Source organism: Ursus americanus, chromosome 14, assembly GCF_024610735.1.
Source record: "Ursus americanus isolate L20-20 chromosome 14, mUrsAme1.1.p, whole genome shotgun sequence".
Classification (NCBI taxonomy): domain Eukaryota; kingdom Metazoa; phylum Chordata; class Mammalia; order Carnivora; family Ursidae; genus Ursus; species Ursus americanus.
Window position 1 is genome coordinate 63,282,635 of NC_142140.1, and position 23,128 is coordinate 63,305,762.

The 23,128-nt window shown below is 49.9% G+C and overlaps 2 protein-coding genes across 2 annotated transcripts in view; one reads left to right on the forward strand and one right to left on the reverse strand.

The window, feature by feature from the left end:
• RNF222 (ring finger protein 222) lies at positions 1 to 5,239 on the reverse strand. The gene is made up of 2 exons (XM_045797190.2): positions 5,213 to 5,239; positions 1 to 648 (listed from the first exon to the last, which is right to left on the reverse strand). Exons 1-2 carry the CDS (start codon positions 5,237 to 5,239, stop codon positions 1 to 3), a joined length of 675 nt encoding a protein of 224 aa, XP_045653146.2.
• Positions 5,240 to 21,874: 16,635 nt separating this feature from the next.
• Positions 21,875 to 23,128, forward strand: part of NDEL1 (nudE neurodevelopment protein 1 like 1) — a 44,574-nt gene continuing 43,320 nt past the window's right edge. The window contains exon 1 of the mRNA XM_087867602.1: positions 21,875 to 22,009. The gene's annotated coding sequence lies outside the window, so the exon portion shown is untranslated. The remainder of the gene's footprint in view (positions 22,010 to 23,128) is intronic.

The following is a 23,128-nucleotide window of genomic DNA, read 5'->3' on the forward strand; positions in this document are numbered from 1 at the left end:
TCACGCCTGCTTCCTCACCAGCAGCACCCAGGGCAAGATGGCGGCCACCACGGCCACCACGGCGACCAGGGTGATGAGCAGCAGGGCCCGCGAGCGGCAGCAGAAGGCCCGGCCCGCGCTGGGGGCCGGCGAAGCCTCGGACAGCTCGGCCAGGCTGCGGCGCGGCAGCACGCTGTCCTGCGCCCCCAGGGGCATCCCGTGGCGGCTGATGACGAAGATCTGCGGCTCCCGGGCCAGGCCGGGCGGCGGGTCCAGGGGGAGCGGGGCGCCCTGGCCCGCAGCCGGCCTCCACGCCTGCTGGGCGGCGCCCAGGGGGTTCGCGTGGCCCAGGGCGTCGGGCAGGCCGGCGGGCACCGCCAGGGTCTGCGAGCTGCGGTCCAGCACCGAGGGCCAGCGGGAGCTCTTCTTGCTGAGGAAGGTGACGTAGCGGCAGACGGGGCAGACGATGGTCCTCTGCACCTGGCCGTCCACGCGCGTGGACAGCAGGTACTTGACCAGGCAGTCGTGGCAGAACACGTGGCCGCAGCTCAGCGTGCGGCTGGCGCCCTCCAGGTCGCGGAACTTCTCGTAGCACACGGGGCACTCGCTGCCCGAGCTGTCCTTGCTCTCGCCTTCCGACATGGCCACGCTGCGAAGGCAGGGCCTGAGCTGCGGGAGGGGAGGGCCGTGAGCCGCCGGGCCTTTCCCTCCTTCCCTACGCCCTCCCACACCTGCTGTCGGCTGCTTCCCTCTTTCTTTTCCACCTCTGCGGCTCCTCCCTGGGCGCCTCCCTGACTTGTATGAAGACCAGGACCTAGGGCCCAGGCCCCTTAGGAGGGGATGAGGGGAAACTTCTGGAAGGGGGATTGGGAGACCGATAAGGAGAAACCCCTGCCCCGCGAGACTCTGGTTAGAAGTGCATGGAATGTGCTGGAGGTGTAGCCTCCCTGATACCTCAACCTCAACCATGCCATGCACACGGGGTGAGGTCACCACTTCACCTCTTCCTCCTTTGACACCGGAAGTGAAGGCAGGAGGACCCAGCCGTGCCCGCCAACCCCCCATCCCCCCCATCAGCTAAGCAGAAGCTCCCCCAGACTCAGCCTGGTCTCCAGTGTGCGTCTCTACCCAGAGTGGTCGTCTTCCAGAAGATCGTCCTGCTGCTCAGGAATTGGCTGATGCATTGGATCGGATCCAGCCATTGGATTGCATTCCTCTGTGCTAAGCGAGGCCATAAAGCAATGACTGTTTTGAAAATAAAGCTCGGAACTTACACATCCAAATGCCTGCTGGCCCTCTGTGTCCTCACGGCCAGGAGCTGTGGGCTCGTACCTCCAGCTGCCACAGCTCACTCATTCTTCAGATTCTTACTGGGCTGCCTAAGGCAGTGAGAGAACCTTCTGATTAACCTTGATAAAGGCAGATTTTCATCCTTTGAAAGTATGTGTGGTAGGCTGGAAATGGCCGAAGCTGGGAGCCAAGCCTGGTGAGAAAGTCACTAGGTGAGTTTTAAACTTTATCTGAGAGCAAACGAGGGACCCCAAAGATGTTCTCAGCAAAGCCAGAGCCGTTGGATGAAGTCCACAGCTCCCCGAGATGTTGACTTTGAAGGCAGAGACCAGCTTGGGAGGTCCAAGCGTCCTCACTTAAAAGTCCCCCATATCACGACTGTGTAGCCTCAACTTCTCTGGATCAGCCTCTTTAGAAGGAACTGTGGTCACCTGTCACTGGTATTTTCTTCCATCAAGGATGTGGACAAAATCACCTGAACACAGGTAGAACTCTGTGCCAGCCCCCAGACCTGAGCAATGACCTAATGGGAACAGGATCAGTTACTAGAAAAGACTATAGTTTCTCAAATCATACATCTTTTGGGACCTCTCTCCTCTCTTGGCTTGGCTCTAAAAGCATTTTGCCAAGTTGAAAATGTCCCATAAGGAATAAGGAGCAAAAATATGGAAAGATGGGCATAGGGGTCCTGGGACCCTGGAGTCAGTACAAAAACCTTTTCAAGCTTTGGTCTCTGGGTGATTGATGTGGCCCCCCAGGCTGGCGGTGAGGGTTTCCAGTGTTGAGACTCTGGAACTGAGTTCAAATCCTTGATAACACCCATTATTGTCTGTATAACCTCAGGCGAATTGTTTAACCTGAGCCTGTTCCCCATCTGTAAGACGGGGTTGATAATACTGTCTTCCTCTCAGAGTTGTTCAGAGTATTTTTTAAAAGATTTTATTTATTTATTTGAGAGAGACAGCGAGCACACGAGCAAGGGGAGTAGCAGAGGGAGAGGGACAAGCAGACTCCCCGCTGAGCAGGGAGCCCAACACAGGTGGAGGGGGGAGGGTCTATCCAAGGACCTGGAGATCATGACCTGACCCAAAGGCAGATGCTTAACCGACGGAACCACCCAGGTGCCCCTGGAGTTGGTCAGAGCGTTAAGCGAGCTAGTGTGAGTGAAGAGTCTGGCACACGGTATGTGCTTGACAAATGGTAGATGTCATTGTTAAGGCCAGCTGAATCCTCTCCCCTCCTACCTTCCACTTCCTCTCCCTCCCTCTCCTTCCCAATTGTTCTTTATTATGCAGATGACTAAAAAAAAATAACACACACCCCTGGCAGAGGGCAGCTCCCCTCAAATTAGAATAACAGTACAAGATGATGAAGATCTGTGGCTCCTGGGGCAGACTGGGCAACAGGTCCAAGGAGAGATTAGGTAAGTGATGGGCAATAGATAACAATTAAGATGGTGTTTCCAATGCTTCTGTCATTTCTGTTTCATAACACACCTGCCGATGTGTAAACTAAACTGGGATTTTCTCAAGGATGACCATGATTCTCTTAAGCCACCTGCTAACATGTCCCCCTACATTTCACAGTGCCCCACAGGCGTATGGCAGCAATTCCATCCATCTATCCATCCATCCATCCATCCATCCATCCATCCATCCATCTATCCATCCATCCATCCATCCATCCGTCTATCCATCCATCCATTCATCCATCCATCCATCCATCCACCCATCCACCCATTCATCCATCCATCCATCCATCCATCCATCCATCCGTCCATCCGTCCATTCGTCCATCCATCTATCCATCCATCCATCCATCCATCCATCCATCCATCCATCCATTCATCCATCCATCCATCCATCCACCCATCCACCCATTCATCCATCCATCCATCCATCCACCCATCCACCCATTCATCCATCCGTCCATCTGTCCATCCGTCCATCCGTCCATCCGTCCATTCGTCCATCCATCTATCCATCCATCCATCCATCCATCCATCCATCCATCCACCCACCCACCCACCCATCCATCCACCCGTCCACCCAATTATTCAACAAATAATTATTGAGCTCCGGCTGTGTTCTAGCTACTGAACTTTGGCATTGGAGATAAGCAGGATCAGGAAGGTCCTTCATGAAACTTAAGAGCCTAAGAGACATGCATAGCTGTTTTTGAAAAAGACTTTTTTTTAAAGGAGGAATGATGATTACTAGCTGAAGTTATTTGGGTAACTGAGAAGTAGGTATCAAGGTAGGCAAGAGAATGAAAGCAGATAGTTAAGAGAATGCTAGGAGAAGGAAGGACTTTTGAGGTCATTTAGTTAAATCTAGTTTTATAGGGGAGAAGACCCACCCAGGTCCAGAGAAGGGGAAATGAGTTGGTGGAGGTCATCCGGGAAGGTGACAGAGAGGGAGATGGCAGAGAGAGAGAGGGAGGGAGGGAGGAGATTCCGCAGATGACACAGAGACATTAGCTGAGTTGTGAGTAGCTATTTAGCTGAGTCAGGAAGAACCATCCTCCTTGGGATGAGCAGGGGAGGGGGGAGGAGAGCCTCTAATTTTCATGGGAGTTTGAGGAAAAGTAAAAGGGATCCAGGCATGCAGAAGACATCCCAGGTCCCCACTGGTGGCCTCCCTGGGCAATCCTTTCTTCTTCCTGGGCTTCAGGGGAGGCACGTCACTCATACCTGGACAGTGCCGCCCTCCCCCACCTTCTACTCACCTTCCTTTCTCACCTCCTTTTCTCACCTCCCTTTCTCACCTCCCTTTCTCAGTCATTCCCTGCCCTCTCCCTCTGTGTGTCCGCCCATTTCTCTTGATTCCATTTCATTCTCGATCCTTGGGTTCTCCTCATGGGCCTGCCTCTGTCTGGAGTGCTAGGACCGGGGTGAGGGCAGCAGAGGAAATGCAAGGAACGTGCTCTGGCTTGGGCGCACTCAAGCTCAGTTACAACGTGAGACTTGACGTGCTGAAAGGCATCCCCACTGGTGCTTTAGGAACCTGTGGGAGAGGAGGCCTGGAAAGTCTTCCTAGGTGAGGTGGGACCCGTGTCGGGCTAATAATAAATAATTATAACAGCGGCCATTTATTGAACACTAATTATGTGCTTGGCCTGGTGCATCCCTTCCTCATGCAATCCTGACAACAACTCGGGGAGGTAGACATTATCCCCATTTTACAGATGAGGGAACTGAGGCTCAGGGCTTAAGTAACTTGTTCAAAGTCACTCGGCCTGGCACAGGGAGACCCAGGGTGCTGGGGACCACCGTCTCTAGTGAGGGTTTGCATGTGCCTCCATAGACGGCAGTCCAGACCTTGGTCAAAGGAGAGCAGGATGATGGGATAGGAGACCCCAGCCCTATGCCTGTGCAGAAACACTGATGTAGGAAACATCCACGGGTGAAAATACCTTGTGGGAGCTCCAGAATCCAGCAGGATGTGTAAATATGTATAGCTTACCTCGTACAGTGGTTTAAAAAAAAAAAAAGGAATACCTGAAACTCGTTCCATCTTGGTTAAGTCCCTCCTCAGAGTGACTCTAAGACTCTGAGCAGGGGTGTCACTCCAGCCACCTGTGAAGCAGGGGAGGACCAGGCTGGCCCAAGGGGGGGCTGACTCATGAAGCCCCAGTGCCCTGGTTCACCCAGCCCACTGTGGGGACTGGTTGGGGGGTATCATCAGCCCAGGCGATTCCCGCCTTCCCGCCTCCCCACCTTGGGACAGCGAGCCCTGCGAGGCAGAGAGACACTTCTAGGCAGCTGGGCTTCCCTCCTGGGTTCCCTAAGCAAGGCCCTAGAGCTTCAGCTGTGACCACTCCCCTAGACAGCACACACACACACTCCCACACCCCTGTCCCACTCCGGTTTCAGTGCAGAACCTTGCCAGGCTCTGGCTGGATCCCGCTCCCTCCCCGCCACCCGCCAGGCCCCCAGACTCACTTTGGCCGGGACCAGGGAGAGCAGCATTCACCTCTCCGCCCCGTCCTCCAGAGAAGATCTGAGCCACCCACAGGTGCTGGGCAGACAGCACGTCTTCCTGCTGCTGTCACCGTGACAGCCGCCGCTGAGGCATTTCCTAATGACTGAGCTGGTCGGGAGGACAACGCAGGGAAGTGAATGTCGCCCAACCCGTTTGAGGCCAGGAGGCTCTTGGCGTTGCCCAGGGGTTTGGCAGCTGCTGGAGTCAGGTGATCTTGACGGGGATGCTCGGAGGGGAGCCCCCCGTCTGAGGGGGAGCCCAGGGATGGGTCTCCCAATGGAGGCGGTGACCCAGGACCCCTCTGACTGAGACTCCCCACAGGGGGGTCTCCCCAGTCCAACAATAAGAAATTTATCCTCACGGTTCTTCACTCTCTGGGACCCATTTCAGTGATCCTTCCCGTGACATGCACAGGGTGGAGGGGGTCACATCAGCCTCAACGAGGCTACGACACCCAACGTCGTATACAAATATTTGGGTGTTCATATGCATTTGCCATTCATTGAACACTCAAAGGGGCTCAGAGCTCCCAAAGACCAAACACCATGGGGATAAAGAATGAGGCAGAGTAAAACCAACGAATTGGAAACACAAACCTGCCTGGAAAGAAATCCCTGACGTCATGGGAAATAGGGGTAAGTTCCCAAACAGTCTGTAAAATATGATTCTATTTATGGAGGTTATATAATTTTTTTATAGAGAAAAATCTGGAATAAGATACATCAAACTTGGTAGTAGTTATCTCTGGAGGGACTTTCTAACTTACATGTTTCTGTGATATTTGAATTCTTTTTTTTTTTTAAAGATTTTATTTATTTATTTGACAGAGAGACAGCCAGCGAGAGAGGGAACACAAGCAGGGGGAGTGGGAGAGGAAGAAGCAGGCTCCCAGTGGAGGAGCCTGATGTGGGGCTCGATCCCGTAACGCTGGGATCACGCCCTGAGCCAAAGGCAGACGCTTAACGACTGAGCCACCCAGGCGCCCCTGTGATATTTGAATTCTTACCCTGGATGTGTGCTTTTTTCTTTTTTCTTTTAAGATTTTATTTATGTATTTGAGAGAGAGAGAGAGCACACAAGTGGGGGAAGGGGCAGAGGGAGAAGGAGAAGCAGACTCCCCGATAAGCAGGGAGCCCGATGTGGGACTCGATCCCAGGACCCTGGGATCATGACCTGAGCCGAAGGCAGATGCTTAACCGACTGAGCTACCCAGGCGCCCCTTTGTGCTTCTTTTGTGATCAGAAAAAAATCAAGAATAAGGCAGGAACAAAGAGGGGGGAGGCGGGGGGACAAAGGGAAACCATTTGAGGGATTCCCTCCCAGTTTTCTCAGGACTAGAGGGTCAGTCCTCAAGAAGTTAGCTTTCTTCTTACAAAAAAAAAGGGGGGGGGGCGCCTGGGTGGCACCTGGGTGGCACAGCGGTTAAGTGTCTGCCTTTGGCTCAGGGCGTGATCCCGGCGTTATGGGATCGAGCCCCACATCGGGCTCTTCTGCTGGGAGCCTGCTTCTTCCTCTCCCACTCCCCCTGCTTGTGTTCCCTCTCTCACTGGCTGTCTCTATCTCTATCGAATAAATAAATAAATAAAATCTTTTTTTTTTTTTTTTTAAAGAGCTTCCTGGACCCAAGGCACAGTCAGGAATGAGGGTGACTCAGTAGGATGCCCCAGGACGGCCCCTCCTTGACCTGTCCCATCATGGCTTGTCCCATCACGGTCACCCTGAGGCTGGCTGGGGAGGGCAGTCAAGGCGGTGCACCCGGCCACCTCACCCAGCGACACGGACATGGCTGAGTGCCAACTGTCATGACAGTCTCTCGTGTTCTTTCCCCAGGAGCTGAAGAGGAGGAGTTCCAGGCAGTCCCAGATTGAGCAAATGGAAATGCAGACTGCCCGGGAGGAAACTTGTATTTCAGATAAATAACAAATACTTCTTCAAGTATAAGTATGCTCAGTCCAGTATTTGGGACCTTTACTTACACTAAAAAATGATTCATTCTTTATCTAAGACTCAAATTTCACTGGGCATTCTATATAGTTCATTCTGCAACTCCGGTCTCAGAGGTCTCCCCAGATTTCTCTCTTTCCATCAGCAATTCAAGGGGCCATTCCGTAGCTGGGCTCATGACTCTGCCTAGGCCTTTTGGGGGTTCTTGAAACAGAGATTCAAATACTCATCCTCCATGCCCTGGGTGTCCCTGGGGCAGGGGACTGATCCGGGCTGGGCTGTCTTTAGACTAATGCGATGTGACCCTGGGGTAACGTTTGGTTCCCGAGGCCCCCAAATCTCTCCGACCAGCCCTGCCATGAAGCTTGACTTTGCAGATTACTTTGCATGTGTAGATATTTATGACCATAGCCTGTCATGGTTTTGTTTCACAGGAAGAAATCAACTTTAAAAATTAGATATACATATGTGTGCATAAATATATGTGTGCACATGCACACACACGTACACACACACACTTACGAGAGTAAACATATCAGCGGGAGAAACCTTAGCTTTACTTGATCAGGTTGGCTCTAGCCATCTTGCCCCTGAGAGAGTGGGACATAGGGCTGTTGGGGTTTGACAGGCAGAGGGGAATTAGCCATCAGGAAAGGTTGAGATCACAGGTGTAGGAGCCCGAAGTATCTACACTATAGGACTGGATAGTAGGGAGCTCTGGGAACTGAAGACCGCTCACTGCACGAGCTCTGTGTTTATATAAAGAGAATGCACCATGTACCTTTGGTTAAATTACTTAATCCCTTGGTGCCTCAGTTGCTTCATCTGAAAAATGGGGATAATATTACCTACTCTATAGAATTGTGGCGATTAAATGAATGGGTGCAAATAATGTGCCTGGAACCACGCCTCTTACACGTTAAGGGCTCCATCAGCATCCCCTCCCACTATCATCGTTGTGATCATCGTAGCAAAAACAGAAGGCCAAAACAAAACAAAACAAAACAAAACAAAACAAAACAAAACAAAACAAAACAAGAGAGAAGGCTAAAGAGGGATAAGAGGACTTGAATACCTCCTACTTCAAGGGGCCTGGCCAATCTGGCCCTGCCAATCTCGCCAACCCAATTTATAGTGTCCTGTCCTTCTCAGCAGAGAGGATGAATGGAGGCTGAAGGGTGGAAAGCTAGTTTTCAGCTCAGGAAGGGATGGGACCAGTGGCCCTGCTCTGATCAGGCCATATTGGAGAGTTGTGTTTAGTTCTGGGGACACACTAGGAATGGTGTTGCTGAGGGACTGAAGGGTGTTCTGGGGAAGAGCCCAGCTGGATTGCGGATGGGTCTGGAGATCATTGTGGCCCCATAAGACCTTCCTTGGAGGGACCTCTCTGAGGGTAGGGAGCTTCCAGACATGGGAGAATCCCGGCTGAGGCCGGCTGACTTGCCGAACGACTGTAGGGATAGTTCGTGTGCGAGATGAATGGCTGGACCAGGACAGAAGTTCTCCAGGAGCAGAATCCCCTGGGGGGACTGATTAAACATACAGATTCCGAGGCCCTGCCTGGGACATAGCAGGTCTTGGGAGGGGCCTAGGAAACTAGAGTCTATATTAATTTTTTAATTGGATGGATAAATGAGTGGATAGGTAGAATGTAAGGATAGCGCTTGCTAAATGGTGGTATCTAAGTATCGCATGTATGGGCTCTCTGTGAAATTCTTTGCACTTTGCTGTATGTTTGGAAATTATCATAATAAATGCAGGAAAAACTATTTCATTTCTTGAATAAGTCATACATTCAGATGATTTAAAAAATGTGGGGGTGGCGCCTGGGTGGCACAGCGGTTAAGCGCCTGCCTTTGGCTCAGGGCGTGATCCCAGCGTTATGGGATCGAGCCCCGCATTGGGCTCCTCTGCTATGAGCCTGCTTCTTCCTCTCCCACTCGCCCTGCTTGTGTTCCCTCTCTCGCTGGCTGTCTCTATCTCTATCGAATAAATAAATAAAATCTTTAAAAAAAAATGTGGGGGGCCTGTGTGGCTCAGTTGGTTAAAGCATCCAACTCTTGGTTTCAGCTCAGGTCATGGTCTCATGGGTTGTGGGATCGAGCCCCGAGTCAGGCTCCACGCTCAGTGGGCAGTCTACTTGCAGATGCTCTCCCTCAGCCCCTCCCCCCTAAAAATGAATAAATAAGACTTAAAAAACGAAAGAGTGTAGGGGCGCCTGGGTGGCTCAGTTGGTTAAGTGTCCCACTCTTGGTTTCGGCTCAGGTAGTGATCTCATGGGTTGTGGGATTGAGCCCTACATCAGACTCTATGCTCGGCAGGGTGTCTGCTTGAGGATTTTCTCCCTTCTCTCCTCCCCCCCACTTGCTTGCACTCTCTTGCACTCACTCTCTCTCTGTTTCTCTAGAATAAATAAATAAATCTTAAAAAAAATTTTTTTTTAAAAAAGAAGGTTTAAAACCCTTTAAAAAAAAGAAGGGTTAAAAGTCCTACAGTAGAGATTTCCTCCCCTCCTTTTTCCTTCTCTGTCTGCCCATTTTCTGTGTATCCTGAAAGGTAACCACTAACTCATACACATTAGAGGCTATTACAAAAAATAAAACAAAATAAAACAGAACACCTGGAAAATAACCAGTGCTGGTGAGAATGTGGACCAATTCAAACTTTTGGCATTGCTGGTGGGAATGTAAAATGGTGCAGCCACTACGGAAAACATTGTGACATTTTCTTAAAAAATTAAATGTAGGATTACCATAGGATCCAGCAATCCCACTTGTGGGTCTATACCCAAAACCATTGAAGGCAGGGACTCAAACAGATATTTGCACACCTGTGTTTATAGTTCACAAAAGCTGAAAGATGAAAGCAACCTGTGTCCACCAGCAGGTGAGTGGAGAAACCCAACGTGGGATATACATGGAACGGAATATTACTCAGCCTTCAACAAGAAGAACATTCTGACACACACGCTCCCACTTGGGTCAATCTTGAGGACTCGATGCTGTGTGAAATAAGCTGGTCACAAAAGGACAAATACTGTAGGATTCCGTTTATATGAGGTTCCTAGAATTGCCAAATGCACAGAGACAGTAAGTAGAATGGTGTGGCCAGGGACCAGAGGAGGGGGAAGGGAGTGTCATTTCTTAATGCGTCCAGAGTTCCAGTTTGGGAAGAAGAACAATGTTCTGCAGACAGACAGTGGTGGTGGCTGCACGACGGTGGGAACGTGCTTCATGCCACTCGGAAGTGGTTAAGCTGGTCAATTTCATGTCCTATGTGTTTTACCACAGTTCTTAGAAGAGATAACCCCTGTCATGGGGGGTGATTCTTGTGTGTCCTCTTAGCTTTAGATCGACGCGAGCAAATACAGATATTGGTTCGTATTCCTTCCCCACTTTTTTTTTTTTTTTTTTTTTTTGCCAAAAGACCACATTGCATGCACGCCTCTGCATTGTGCCTGTCTTACTTGAATTTACATCTTGCAGCTTTCTCCACACTCATACCCGTACAGTGTGTTTTTGGACTCCAAGTTTTTAGCAACTTCCCCGAGGAATGTCTGGGACCTTCTGGCCTGGGAGATGGCTGGGGTCCTGGGCAGCTTGGAGGTGTGCTCCTTCCTCCAGCCTGGGTGGAGGAGGACCAGGAACGGAGGTGGCTTTCTCAGACAGAGGTGCTCCTCCCTCCCCATCATCCCTCTGTAGCACCCCCAGGGAAGTGGCTCTCTTGCTCCCCTGGAGAGACGCCGGGGGTCCAGCTATAGGGATGCACCACGCTCTCTGCTCCACCTTCTCTCCACCTGCTGTGGGGACGGGGTGGGGGGTTCAAGACAAGGGCCACCCCAAGAGGATGGGGTCACTCCTGCCATTCAGAACCTTATGCTGGGGCCAACACTTTAATCAGAAAAGCAAAGGTGAGTCACCCCAAATATGGAAAGCCAAAAGGGATGGGGGGCCCCGGGGGAGACACTTGGAGCCAGAAACTGCACCCCGAAGCTGTGGAGGGTGGAGGAGGTGGGGGAGGGGAAAGAAGAAGGTGATTAAGGTGAAGGCCAACCTGTGCAAGGGCAGAGACTCTTGGTCTTTGTAGCACTGCCATCCGTGAGAAGACACCTGACAAGGACCGTCCTCAGCTGGACATGCTCCAGGGGGCACACCTGGATCACTGCCCGGGGCCTGATCAGGGATCCCGAGGGCTGCGTTCCACGAGGAGACAGGAGGCCGTTGGACTGAATGTCTATATTCCAGCAATGGAGGCTCGCTCCGCCCTGGGTCTGGGTGAGGCTGGGGCAGGGTGGAGGATGGGGGGCAAGCTGGCTGTGGCCCTGTGCGTGCTCATGGGGGCTGCAATTAAATGATGCCCATGGGCCCAGAGGCGGGTATCTCTTTGCCTTGCTTGAGTGTGTGTGTGTGTGTGTGTGTGTGTGTGCAGGACCCTTGACCCTCCTCCTGCTCTGCCTCTACTCATCAGCATCTTGGTTGGCCTGAGGAATGTGGGCGGATGTGAAAGCCTAGCCAGGGAGGGCAGAAGACCCCAAAGTATGGAGCAGAGGAGCCTCTGGTGGGTGCAGCCCTGATGCAGTTGTCAGGCCCTGGCCCTGCCTCGTGCCAGCCAGCTCCGGGACCTGCTTCGGAGTTTCAGTTCACCCACACTCCTGTACATTTCCTGGGCTCACCTCCTCCCCCCAGGGCTGCCCGGGGCCTCTGAAATCTCTGTCTTCCCTGTTGCTTTCATTCCACCCCCTTGGGCTCTCCCCATTTACTACATAGCCTGGGGCTGCTGGTAGCACAGGCGAAACCTGGGGCCTTCGGACAGAAAACAAAGATGTCCCTTGTCCGGTCAAAGGCAGCCCTGCACCGGGCTTGGTAGGGGGAATAAGGGCCTCTTTGCATTCCCAGCTCCCCCCTCGGCCCTCAGCCCCCTTAGCCCAACTGTACCATGGTACGCAGCAGTGAGCGTTTTCACACTTCTCTGCCTATCCTTTCCTCCCTCCCTCTGAGGGCGTCCGTGGCTCCCCACTGCCCTCGGTGCAAAGCCCGCACTCAGCCAGCCCACAAGACCCTCACTGCCCTCCCCTTGGCTGTCTCACACCACGCAGCGTGGCCACGAGGTGGCTTTCAGTTCAGATCCCTTGAAGGCCGTGGGCTTTTGGGGCTCTGTGATCTTTTTCATGTTTTTTTCCTTTCTGGTGTGAATGTGTTTCTACTTCATCACCCCCTCCTCCCACCTGCATTTCTCTTAAGACCTTGAAGGTGGGGGTGCTAACTCATCTCTGTAGCCAAGGGGCCTGGTATCCTTTGAGCCCAATAAATCAACATTGGTTAAATGAATAAATCTACCCCACCAAGCCTAGCTCAAGGCTGGGGGGGCTGGGGGCTGGGGCAGTGCGCCGGGCAAGTTTGGGAAACGCGGTTGTTTCACTTTCTGCTCCACGCTCTTTTGGAATCCGCACAAAAGTTCCCTCCTCAAAATCATAATGGGCTGAGAACCTCCCATCTGGCTGGAGTCAGGTGAATGAGCCCGTCACGCAGGCTTACTTTAGCCGATGTTTGCCAATATTGTCTTTAAAAAATCGTGGTCTCAGGCAAGTTCTACAGGAGGTGAGTCTGAGAAGGGGAGGGAAGATGGTCTGGGGATGAGGGAGGAAGGCCTCACGTGACCTAACGGTTTGTCTTCAGTGATTTTTGCCATATCAAAGTGCCCCATGTACGACTGTTTACTTGATTTGTCTTGAGAAAAGAAATAGAATCACCTTCTATTTTATTTTTTTAAAGGATTTTATTTATTTATTTGACAGAGAGGGAGACAGCCAGCGAGAGAGGGAACACAGGCAGGGGGAGTGGGAGAGGAAGAAGCAGGCTCCCAGTGGAGGAGCCCGATGTGGGGCTTGATCCCAGAACTCTGGGATCACGCCCTGAGCCTAAGGCAGACGCTTAACGACTGAGCCACCCAGGTGCCCCTAGAATCATGTTTTAAACTTAAATATTGACTCTCGCCTCCTAAGCACCCATACCTGTGAAATCACACTTCTGATACTCTATCCTTTTTTTTTTTAAAGATTTTTTTTTAAAGATTTTTAAAATAATAATTTCTACACCCAGCATGGGGCTCAAACTCATGACCCCGAGATCCAGAGTTGCACAACCCACCAACTGAGCTAGCCAGGCGCCGCTAATTATACTTTTAATAGACGGCACATTTAATACCTATGGTTGAGTGAAAAAACTCACAAGGTTCTCCTTGTCTACCACCTGAAATTGTGCACACAGACCTTGACACCCTGAGATGAGACCTGGGAATGAGGGATGGTGGCCTGGGGGTGGGGGGAGACAGAGGCCTGGGATCTCAGAGCAGGAAACAGGCCACCTCAGGCCAAACCCAAGGCTGGGTTTAAATGCTTGAGAGCCCTTGGGCCCAGAAGCCACAGAAACCACAGAGTAGGATCAACTCAAAGAATCCTGAGAGAAGGAGACACCTAGCTTGGACGTGAGACTGAAACTGGAAAGGACAGGGGCGCGGGGTGCAGGGTGAGGGCGGAGGAGGAGAAGCAGGGGTGGGGCAGCGGGCGAGGCGAGCACGAAGGCTGGGAGGACTGCCCCAGCCGGCTGCGCCCCGCGCGTGCGGGGCGGTGCACCTGCCGCTCACCTGCTCTGAGAACGCCCCGCCCCCTTGCCTCTCGCGGGTGCGGAACTCACACAGCTACCGGGCGGGTCGCCGACCCCAGGTGCGCAGGCGCTCTGGGACAGGTGCGGGAAGGGCGCCTGATGAAGCGGGCCCGGAGGTCTGATCTCAGGGCCCTAAGTCGAAGAGAAACGTCTCCCCACTTCCTGGGGGCGGTGGCAAGAGAAAGGAGGCTTTGATGGACGATTTACAGAGCGTTCGCTCTTTACCCCAGAACTGACAGCTGAGAGTCCTCAGGGCTTGAGACAGGTAAGGCCAGAGTGGGGGACAGAGTCGGGAGGGAAAAATTTTTATTATTTTTTCTGATTATAAAAAGAGAACCACCGTTGGGGGAAAAAATGAAGAAACTTCATAAAAGCACACACGAAGAAGAAAAACATAAGCTCTACAACCACCTCTCCAGGTAGCTCCCACAAATATTTTGGTGTTGTTCTTCCAGCCTATTTGTGTATAATAATATATTTACCATATATGGTTATGTTAAAATAATTATGTAGTATCTAATATATGATTATCATAAGATAATAAGTGGGATCGCATTGTATACTTTTAGGGCTGATTTTTTTCCGTCGTTACCTTGCGGTCCCCAATAAACAGTTTTTTTTTTTTTTAAGATATTATTTATTTATTTGACAGAGAGACAGCCAATGAGAGAGGGAACACAAGCAGGGGGAGTGGGAGAGGAAGAAGCAGGCTCATAGCGGAGGAGCCTGATGTGGGGCTCGATCCCAGAACGCCGGGATCACGCCCTGAGCCGAAGGCAGACGCTTAACGACTGAGCCACCCAGGCGCCCCTTTAAACAGTTTTTTAAAGACCTCACTTTTTTTTTTTTTTAAGAGAGAGAGAGGGAAGGGGGTGGAGGGGCAGAGGGAGAGGGAGAGACCCTTAAGCAGACTCCGCACCCATGGTGGAGCCTGAGGCGGGACTTGAACTCACCATCCTGAGATCATGACCTGAGACAAAATCAAGAGTTGGGAGCTTAACTGACTAAGTCATCCAGGCACCCCTTGCCCTCATTTTTTAATAGGTGTAATCATTTATTTCATCTATTATCTAATAGATACCTAATCGATATCTAAGTTTTTTCGATTTCCCCCACTACAAAAAATTTCTGCAGGAAGTGTGGGTGGTGTTTTTTTTTTTTAAGGTTTATTTATTTGAGAGAGAGAGAGTGTGTATGCGTGAGCAGGGGTGGGGCGGAGGGAGAGGGAATGGGGAAGCAAACTCCCCAGTGATTGTAGAGCCCAACACCCGGCTCCATCCCACCACCCTAAGATCATGACCTGAGCTGAAACCAGGAGTGGTCACTCGACAGACTGAGCCACCCAGGTGCCCCAGGAAGTGTTCTTACTGCAAAATCTTGGTGTCGTTTCCTTAAAATAATTATTTGAAATGGAACTGATGAGTCAAAGTATAATATAATTTTAAATACTTGTGATAAATATTGTCAAATTTCCTTTTGTAAATGTACCAGTTTAGGCTCCCTCCAGCAGCATACAGAATTGCCTTGTTACCCTCACTCACCTTGCCTTGCCTCCTATATCTTTACCAAAACAAGAAAAATCTTGAAATCTGCTGCCTCCCTGTGATCGCTATCCATATCCTATCTCAAGACACTATCAGTAACTTCTTTGGAACACTGCAATATAGACTCTTCATTTTCCCTCCTGCTTCCCCTCCCCTCTCTCACTTAGCCCCCCATGGTCTGTCTTCCACAGAATAGTCCGAATTCTCCTTTTTTTTTTTTTTTTAAGTTGGCTTCCTGCCCAGCATGGAGCGCCATGCGGGGCCTGAACCCACAACCCTGAGATCAAGACCTGAGCCAATATCAAGAGTCAAAAGGACATTCAACTGACTAAGCCACCTTGGGTTCCCCTCAATTATCCTTTAAAAGAAGCATACTAGTTGACTTTTGCTTCTGGTCAGGACAGGGTGTTTGTATCAGAGCAGAATTCCTTTAGAGAACAATGTAAAAATTAGATCACGTGCAAAAGCGCCCACACCCACCCACATTCACACACTGTTGTTTTAAGGCTTCCGAAAGCTCTGTGGGCAGAGCTTAAGGAAGCAAGATCCTGGAGAGAAAGAAATCACTTTGAGGGGAGGGGCATCTTCTCTACTGCTTTTCTTAGAGAAATTCCTTAAGGAACTTGCTGGTTTGCTTGGGAGGCATGATGGCTGAGCAGAAAATGGTGGCCTAATGTCTTGGCGTCATCACAGTGCTCAAAAATTGGAGTTCAGGATCTGACAAGAAAGAAGAGTGTGGTTGACACTCAGGTTTCAGTTGAGACACCTGCAGGGCTATGACCTAGGAGTAAGGACCATCCAGACATTGACCAGTCCATACAAAGCGAGAAGTCTCAATCCTGATTGGATCAAATGCTTTGACCCTACTCTAACTGCCTGAAAAAATGCCAACCAGAAACTGGTATGTCTTCTGGAAAAATAACATCATCCAGAGCCTTTGCAATTTTTCATGCTACCCAGCAGCCAGCATTTAACAGATAAACTAGAAGACAAGACTATATAAAGAAAAACTGTGAGAAAAAAAAAATGATAGAAGCAGACCCCAAAGAAGAAAAAGACATTAGTACTATTGTGCATGGACTCTGATGCATTCAAGAAAGTAGAAGATTAACTAGAAATATTTTTAAAAAGTTTTAGGGACGCCTGGGTGGCTCAGTCAGTTAAGAGTTTGCTTTCGGCTCGGGTCATGGTCCCAGGGGTCCTGAGATTGAGCCCCACATCAGGCTCCTTGCTCGGCGGGGAGCCTGCTTCTCCCTCTGCCTGCTGCTTCTCCAGCTTGTGCGCACGCGTGCTCTCTCTCTCACAAATAAATAAATAAATAGATAAATAAATAAATAAATAAATATCTTTAAACATTTTTAAAAAGATTTTGAGATTGATTGATTGATTGATTGGCAGAGGGAGAGAGAGAATCCCAAGCAGTCTCCATGCTCAGTGCAGTGCCTGACGTGGGGCCCAATCTCACGATCCTGAGACTGTGACCTGAGCCAAGATCAAGAGGCAGACACTCAACCGACTGAACCACTCAGGTGCCCCTAATTTTTTTTTTTTTTGAGTATAGTTGACACACAATGCTTCATAAATTTCAGGGGTACCACATAATGACTCAACTTCTCTATAGGTTACGCTACTCACCACTGCTGTAGGTACCACCTGTCACTGTAGAACGCTATTGCAATGTCATTGACTCTATATTCCCTATGCTATGCTTTTTATTCCTATGACTTATTCACTCCATAATGGGAAGCCTGGACCTCCCATTCCCTTCACCCATTTTGCCCATCCCCCTACTCCTAGAAACAATTTTTAAAGAGAACTGAATGGAAATTCTTTTTTTTTTTTTTTTAAGATTTTATTTATTTATTTGACAGATAGAGACAGCCAGTGAGAGAGGGAACACAGGCAGGGGGAGTGGGAGAGGAAGAAGCAGGCTCATAGCGGAGGAGCCTGACATGGGGCTCGATCCCACAACGCCGGGATCACGCCCTGGGCCGAAGGCAGACGCTTAACCGCTGTGCCACCCAGGCGCCCCTGAATGGAAATTCTAAAACTGAAAAATACAATTACTGAAATTAAAAAAAAAAACCAAACTATAGATGGGTTTAACAGTGGGTTAGAAACAACAGAAGAGAGGTTTAGTAAACTGAAAGATAAGTCAGGAGAAAATAGACAATCTGAACCATGACACGGGGAAAAAAAAGATGGTAAGTAAGAAAAGAGCATCAGAAGATATGGAGTGTGGTGTGAAGGTCTAAATACATTTAACTGGAGTCATTCAAGTAAAAGAGAGAGAGTGACTGGTTCAGAAGCAATAATTGAAGAGTTAGTGATTACAAATTCTATGATATTAATGAAAGACATTAAATCACAAATTAAACAAATGACACATCTCCAGCAAAATAAATACAAAAAATCCCCATTAGGCACATTGTAGTAAAACTTCTGAAAACCAAAGACAAAGAGAATTTTAAAAAATTGGCTGAGAGGGTGCTCCAGTGGCTCAGTCGGTGAAGCGTCTGCCTTCAGCTCAGGTCATGATCCCGGGGTCCAGGGATGGAGTCCTGTGTCAGCATCCCTGGGGAGTCTGCTTCTCCCTCTCCCTCTGTCTCTCCCACCTGCTTGTGTGTGTGTGTGTGTGTGTGTGTGCGCGCGCGCGCACGCGCTCTCTCTCTCTTGAATAAAATCTTTAAAAAAATTTAAAAATTTAAAAAATTGGCTGAGAGAAAAAGACACATTACTTTTAGAGGAGCAAGAACAATAGTGACAGTTCATTTGCAAGTTAAGTGATGGGATCCAGGAAACGGTGGAAGTCAAGGCTACGTGTTATAACCTTTACATGATGGAAGGAAAACAACTGCCAATCTAGAATTTTTTTTAAAGATTTTTTTAATTTATTTATTTGACAGAGAGAGAGACAGCCAGCGAGAGAGGGAACACAAGCAGAGGGAGTGGGAGAGGAAGAAGCAGGCTCATAGCTGAGGAGCCCGATGTGGGGCTCGATCCCACAATGCTGGGATCACGCCTTGAGCCGAAGGCAGACGCTTAACCGCTGTGCCACCCAGGCGCCCCTAGAATTTTATATAGAGAAAAACATTCTCCAAAAATGAAGGTGAAACAAAGAGGTTTACAGATGAAAACAGAGAGAATTCATTGCCAAGAGAACGGCAATAAAAAATACTAAAGGACACTCTTTAGTCAGAAAAAAAATGATCCCAATGGCAGCAAAGAATGGAGGCATGAGTGAATGACCAGAGATAAATGTGTAGGAAAAGTACATGAATATTGACTGTGTGGAAAAATAATATCTTAGGAGTTTAAAAATATGTGAAATGTTAAAATACTTGACAATAAAAACCATAAGCGGGAGGGAGATAGGTAGAGTGAAATTACAAGGTTCTCGAGTTATCTGGGCAGTGGGAAAAGTACATGTGATAGTGGATTAGTAATTCAAAGATGCACATAATTTATTGCTAACTATTAGAAGAATAGTAAAAGAATGTATAATTATGAAGTTAATGGGGAGAAGAGAATAATTTTATTTATTTTTTATTTTTTTTAAAGATTTTATTTATTTATTTGACAGAGATAGAGAGAGCCAGCGGGAGAGGGAACACAAGCAGGGGGAGTGGGAGAGGAAGAAGCAGGCTCATAGCGGAGGAGCCTGATGTGGGGCTCGATCCCAGAACGCCGGGATCACGCCCTGAGCCGAAGGCAGACGCTTAACCGCTGTGCCACCCAGGCGCCCCAGAAGAGAATAATTTTAAAAATCAAATTTAAAAAGATGTAAGAAAAGCTTGGGGCGCCTGGCTGGCTCGGGTGGAAGAGTGTGCAATTCTTGATCTAGGGGTCGTGAGTTTGAGCCCCAAGTTGGGTGTAGAGATTACTTAAATAAGCAAATAAACTTAAGAAAAAAAGGATGTAAGAAAGGTTTAAAATAGAGACATTTCTTTAAAATGCCCCTGCCTATTTGTATTTCTCCCGCTATGACCTTATTTATACCCCTTGCCCAGTTTTCTAGCTGGATGCTTTCCTTTTCTTATTGATTTTAGATGGATATAAATATAGGTAAATAGAAATATGTGCATGTGAATGTTGTAAGTACTTTCTGGTAGGGATCAGTTTTAAATCTTGATGCCTCGTTTGGAACACTAAGCGCCCCCTTTGACCACTTGCTCTGATGTTAGTGCGAAGAGAAATGGTTGGTTGAAGTCTTATGCTTTGCACCCAGTAGAAGCTCAAGAATTGTCTATTGAACTGAACTGAATTGAGAAGATCATGGGGCTGATCAAACATGGGGTGCCGCATTATTATCACGTGTAGAGTAAGGAGTTATCTGAACCAGTGACAGGAATAGTGAATAGTGAATAGCGAATAAACCGGACTGGCAAGAACTAAGAGAATCCCAGAAACAGCTCAGCCCTCTCGGAGGGGATGCCTGCAGCAGAAACGTATGCTGCATACCTAAGAAAAACCAGCAGGTGGCGCTCTTAAGACGTGCCGTGGCCTTCCAGACTCGCGGGGGGCCGAGATCGGGTTTGAGCGCCTACGAAGTGGAAAGTGAGGCGTGGGGAGCCTTGAGCCTTAACTTTTTGGCTCTGTGCTTCCTCCAGAGGTGAAATCCCCAAGATCAAGAGTCCGGTGGGTTTTTGTTTTTTTTTTTTCTGTTTGCTTTCCCCGTGGGTCCCTGTATAACACCATCTATTAAATTCAACTCGGACCACTGTGGGTCCAAAACTTTGATGCGCAAACCAGTTACCTGGTTCTCCTGTGAAAATTCAAGTTCTGATTCGGTAGGACTGGGGTGGGGCCTGAGGGTCTGCATTTCGAACCAGCGCCCTGGTGATGACGCATGCTCAGTAGTTCCTACCTCTAGAACACACGGCCTGCACTGTCCCATTTCTGCGCACTATGGGAGGGGAGAGGGCTCTGCCCTCAGTTTGCAGCTTCCTGGAGTAAATTCTCGCGCGAATGTCTGCACTACAAGTGAGAGTGTGAGTCCACTTCCTGGGTGACCTTGGGCAAGCTGTGTGACCTCTTGGGGTCTCAGTTTCCTGATCTGTAAAACGGGAAGAGGGGTGCCTGGCTGGCTCAGCCGGAAGAGCTTGCAACTCTTGATCTCAGGGCTGTGAGTTCGAGCCCCACGTTGTGTGTAGAGATGACTTAAAAATAACAACTTAAAAAAATGGGAAGAGTAACAGCCTCTACCTTAGAGAGCGGTTTGAAGGTTAGAGCAGGACGTCCTAGGTCAAACATTTAATACAGTCCCTGGCACATAGGAAGTCTCGACAAGGCTTGGGGTGCGCTAGAAGAAGCAGCTAGATGGGCGCCCTGGGGGAGTGGTAAGTTGGAGGGAACAATCCTGAAGAAGGTGCTATTATCTGAAAAGGAGGAGGTCAGAGAGGTGAGGGCGGAGAGCCAGGAGGAGGGCAGGTCTCCTGATGGGGTGGTGGGCCCAAGGATTGCTTTTGAGGGAGATGCGAGCCTGCTGCAGGCTAAGCAGGGATCCTTCTGGAAATGGAGAGGGTAGGTGGGAGCTGCACTCCCAGGCACGTCGAGCTTTGGGTTGTTGCCACATTTCACATCTTTAGGGGTCTTAGGGGGTTGTGAGCAGAGCTAAGAGGAACCAAGGCTCACCCTGGCCCTGCCCTCATGCAAGGCTTTGCCAAAGCCCGTTCAGCCTCACCCCACTGCTATGGGGTCTTTAGCCCAGGCTCCCGAGTCTGCCTGCGTGCTTTAAATAGGGTGGTGTTGCCACAGCATCTGGAAGGCCCGTGGACATTTATGGACCCACGTGCAGCGCTCTGCTGAATGTTCTGGGAACACAGAGACAGAGCCACGCGGCCTCCACCCTCACTGGGTGACCCTGGGGAGGTCACACATCACCACGGGAAAGGAATGGTCAGTGCAGGGTCTCAGTAGCGGTTCTCGTAGATGGGGGGCCCTGCAACCACGCCAGGAGGAATCTCCAGACCAGGGAGGTCCGATCCGATAAAGATTGAGGCGTGGGTCCGATTCGCAGAGGCAGAGGGGAGGAGGGACTCATGGGACCCGTGTGAAGCCAGTTACACACATTATCTCATTCAAGCATCCACGGACCTGGGAGGCTGGTACTGGTATCACCTCCATTTCATCGAGGGGGGAAAGGAGACTCAGACCCCACGCAGCTCGTTCCAGGTCTCCCAGCTATAAAAGGGGTGGGCGGAGGCCCTCTGCCTTCAGTTCACGTGCTGTGCCAGGGTCTATGCAGCTCCTACCCTCAGTAAGTGCTAGCTTTGCCCTTGCCCTTCCCCTCCAAATACAAGGACAGGGGCATGCACGCACACAGGGACAGTGGGCAGCCTCGAAGGCCTGGCTGAGGAGTGAGGACCTGATTTCTCTCTTCCCTTGTTTGGCATTGAAGGAAGTGTTGCTTCACTCCAGCTGAGCGAGGAGGCTAGCAGGGTTGCCTCACTTCTAGATGACGGCCCCAGCCTTTGCGGCTGAACCCACTTCCTGTCCTTGGACCTCTTTTGTCATATGGTGATTCTCACGCTTCCTGTTGACTTCTGCTTGGTTTCCGTGTGCGCGGCTCTTGGTCTGATCGGTGAGGCCCGGGACACAGGAACAGGTACCTCGGGATGGTGGGGGGCAGGGGGGCGGGGGGTCTGATTGGAGAAAGTCTGGGCCAGGTGAGGGCCAGCCTGAGGCACCCCAGAGCGGGGGGCTCCCGGTGGTCTGCAGACCCTCTCCGTCCGTGTGGCTGGGGGCACTCTCAAAGGCTGAGGGCAGTTCTGTGAGGCTCGTTTTGTCTCTGTGGGGGTCACACCAGATGATTGCTCTGGTGGCTTCCAGAAACCACATCGTCTATCCCCATCTCTCCCTAAGATCCCATCGCCTTGATTTGTCTTTCTGTTACTGGGCTGCCTGGCTAGCATTTTCGAAGCTCATAGAGAGGGTTTCTTGGGTTCAGACAGGTTTCTCTCCATGTGATGTTTAACAGCGTGCTGAGCTGACCAAGTTAGGGGCTTGCCAGGAGTCCAGCTCCTTCTCTCACTCACGGGCAAGTCACTCCCCTCCGAACGTGTTTTCTCGTCTACAAAATGGCACAGTGTCTGTATTTTGTGGGATTTTTTGTGATGCTTAATCACGACAGTGATTATGAAAGTGTTTTGTAAACTGTAAGATGGTATCCTTCAGAATTTGACGTTACTTTTAATTCATTTTCTAAATGGGTCTTGACCTTTTTTTTCCCTGGTGCGATAGTTGATAAAACCCCCACAGTACAGAGAAAGCTTTTGCATGATTCCGTCCCCGAGGATTACCATGGACACTTCGGCGGATAGATTTCTAGACTTCAAAAAATTTTTTAAAAATGTATTTCGGTAAAATATACATAAAATTTACCATGGGTTTGGGTCCACAGTTCAGTGGCATCAAGTGCGTTCACATTGTTGGACACCCATCATCGCCACCCGTCGGCAGAACTCTTATCGTCTTGCAAAACTGAAACTCCGTCCCCACTAAATACCACGTCCCCACTCTCCTTTCCCCCAGCTTCTGGAAACCACCATTCTACTTTCTGTTTCTGAGTTTGACGACTCTAGACACCTCATTAAGTGGAATCATACAGTATTTGTCCTTTCGTGACTGGCTTCTTTCACTCAGCAAAATGGTCTCAAGGTTCATCCCTGTTGTCACAATTGCCTTCCTTTTTAAGGCTGAATAGGATTCTGTTGTGTGACTAGAC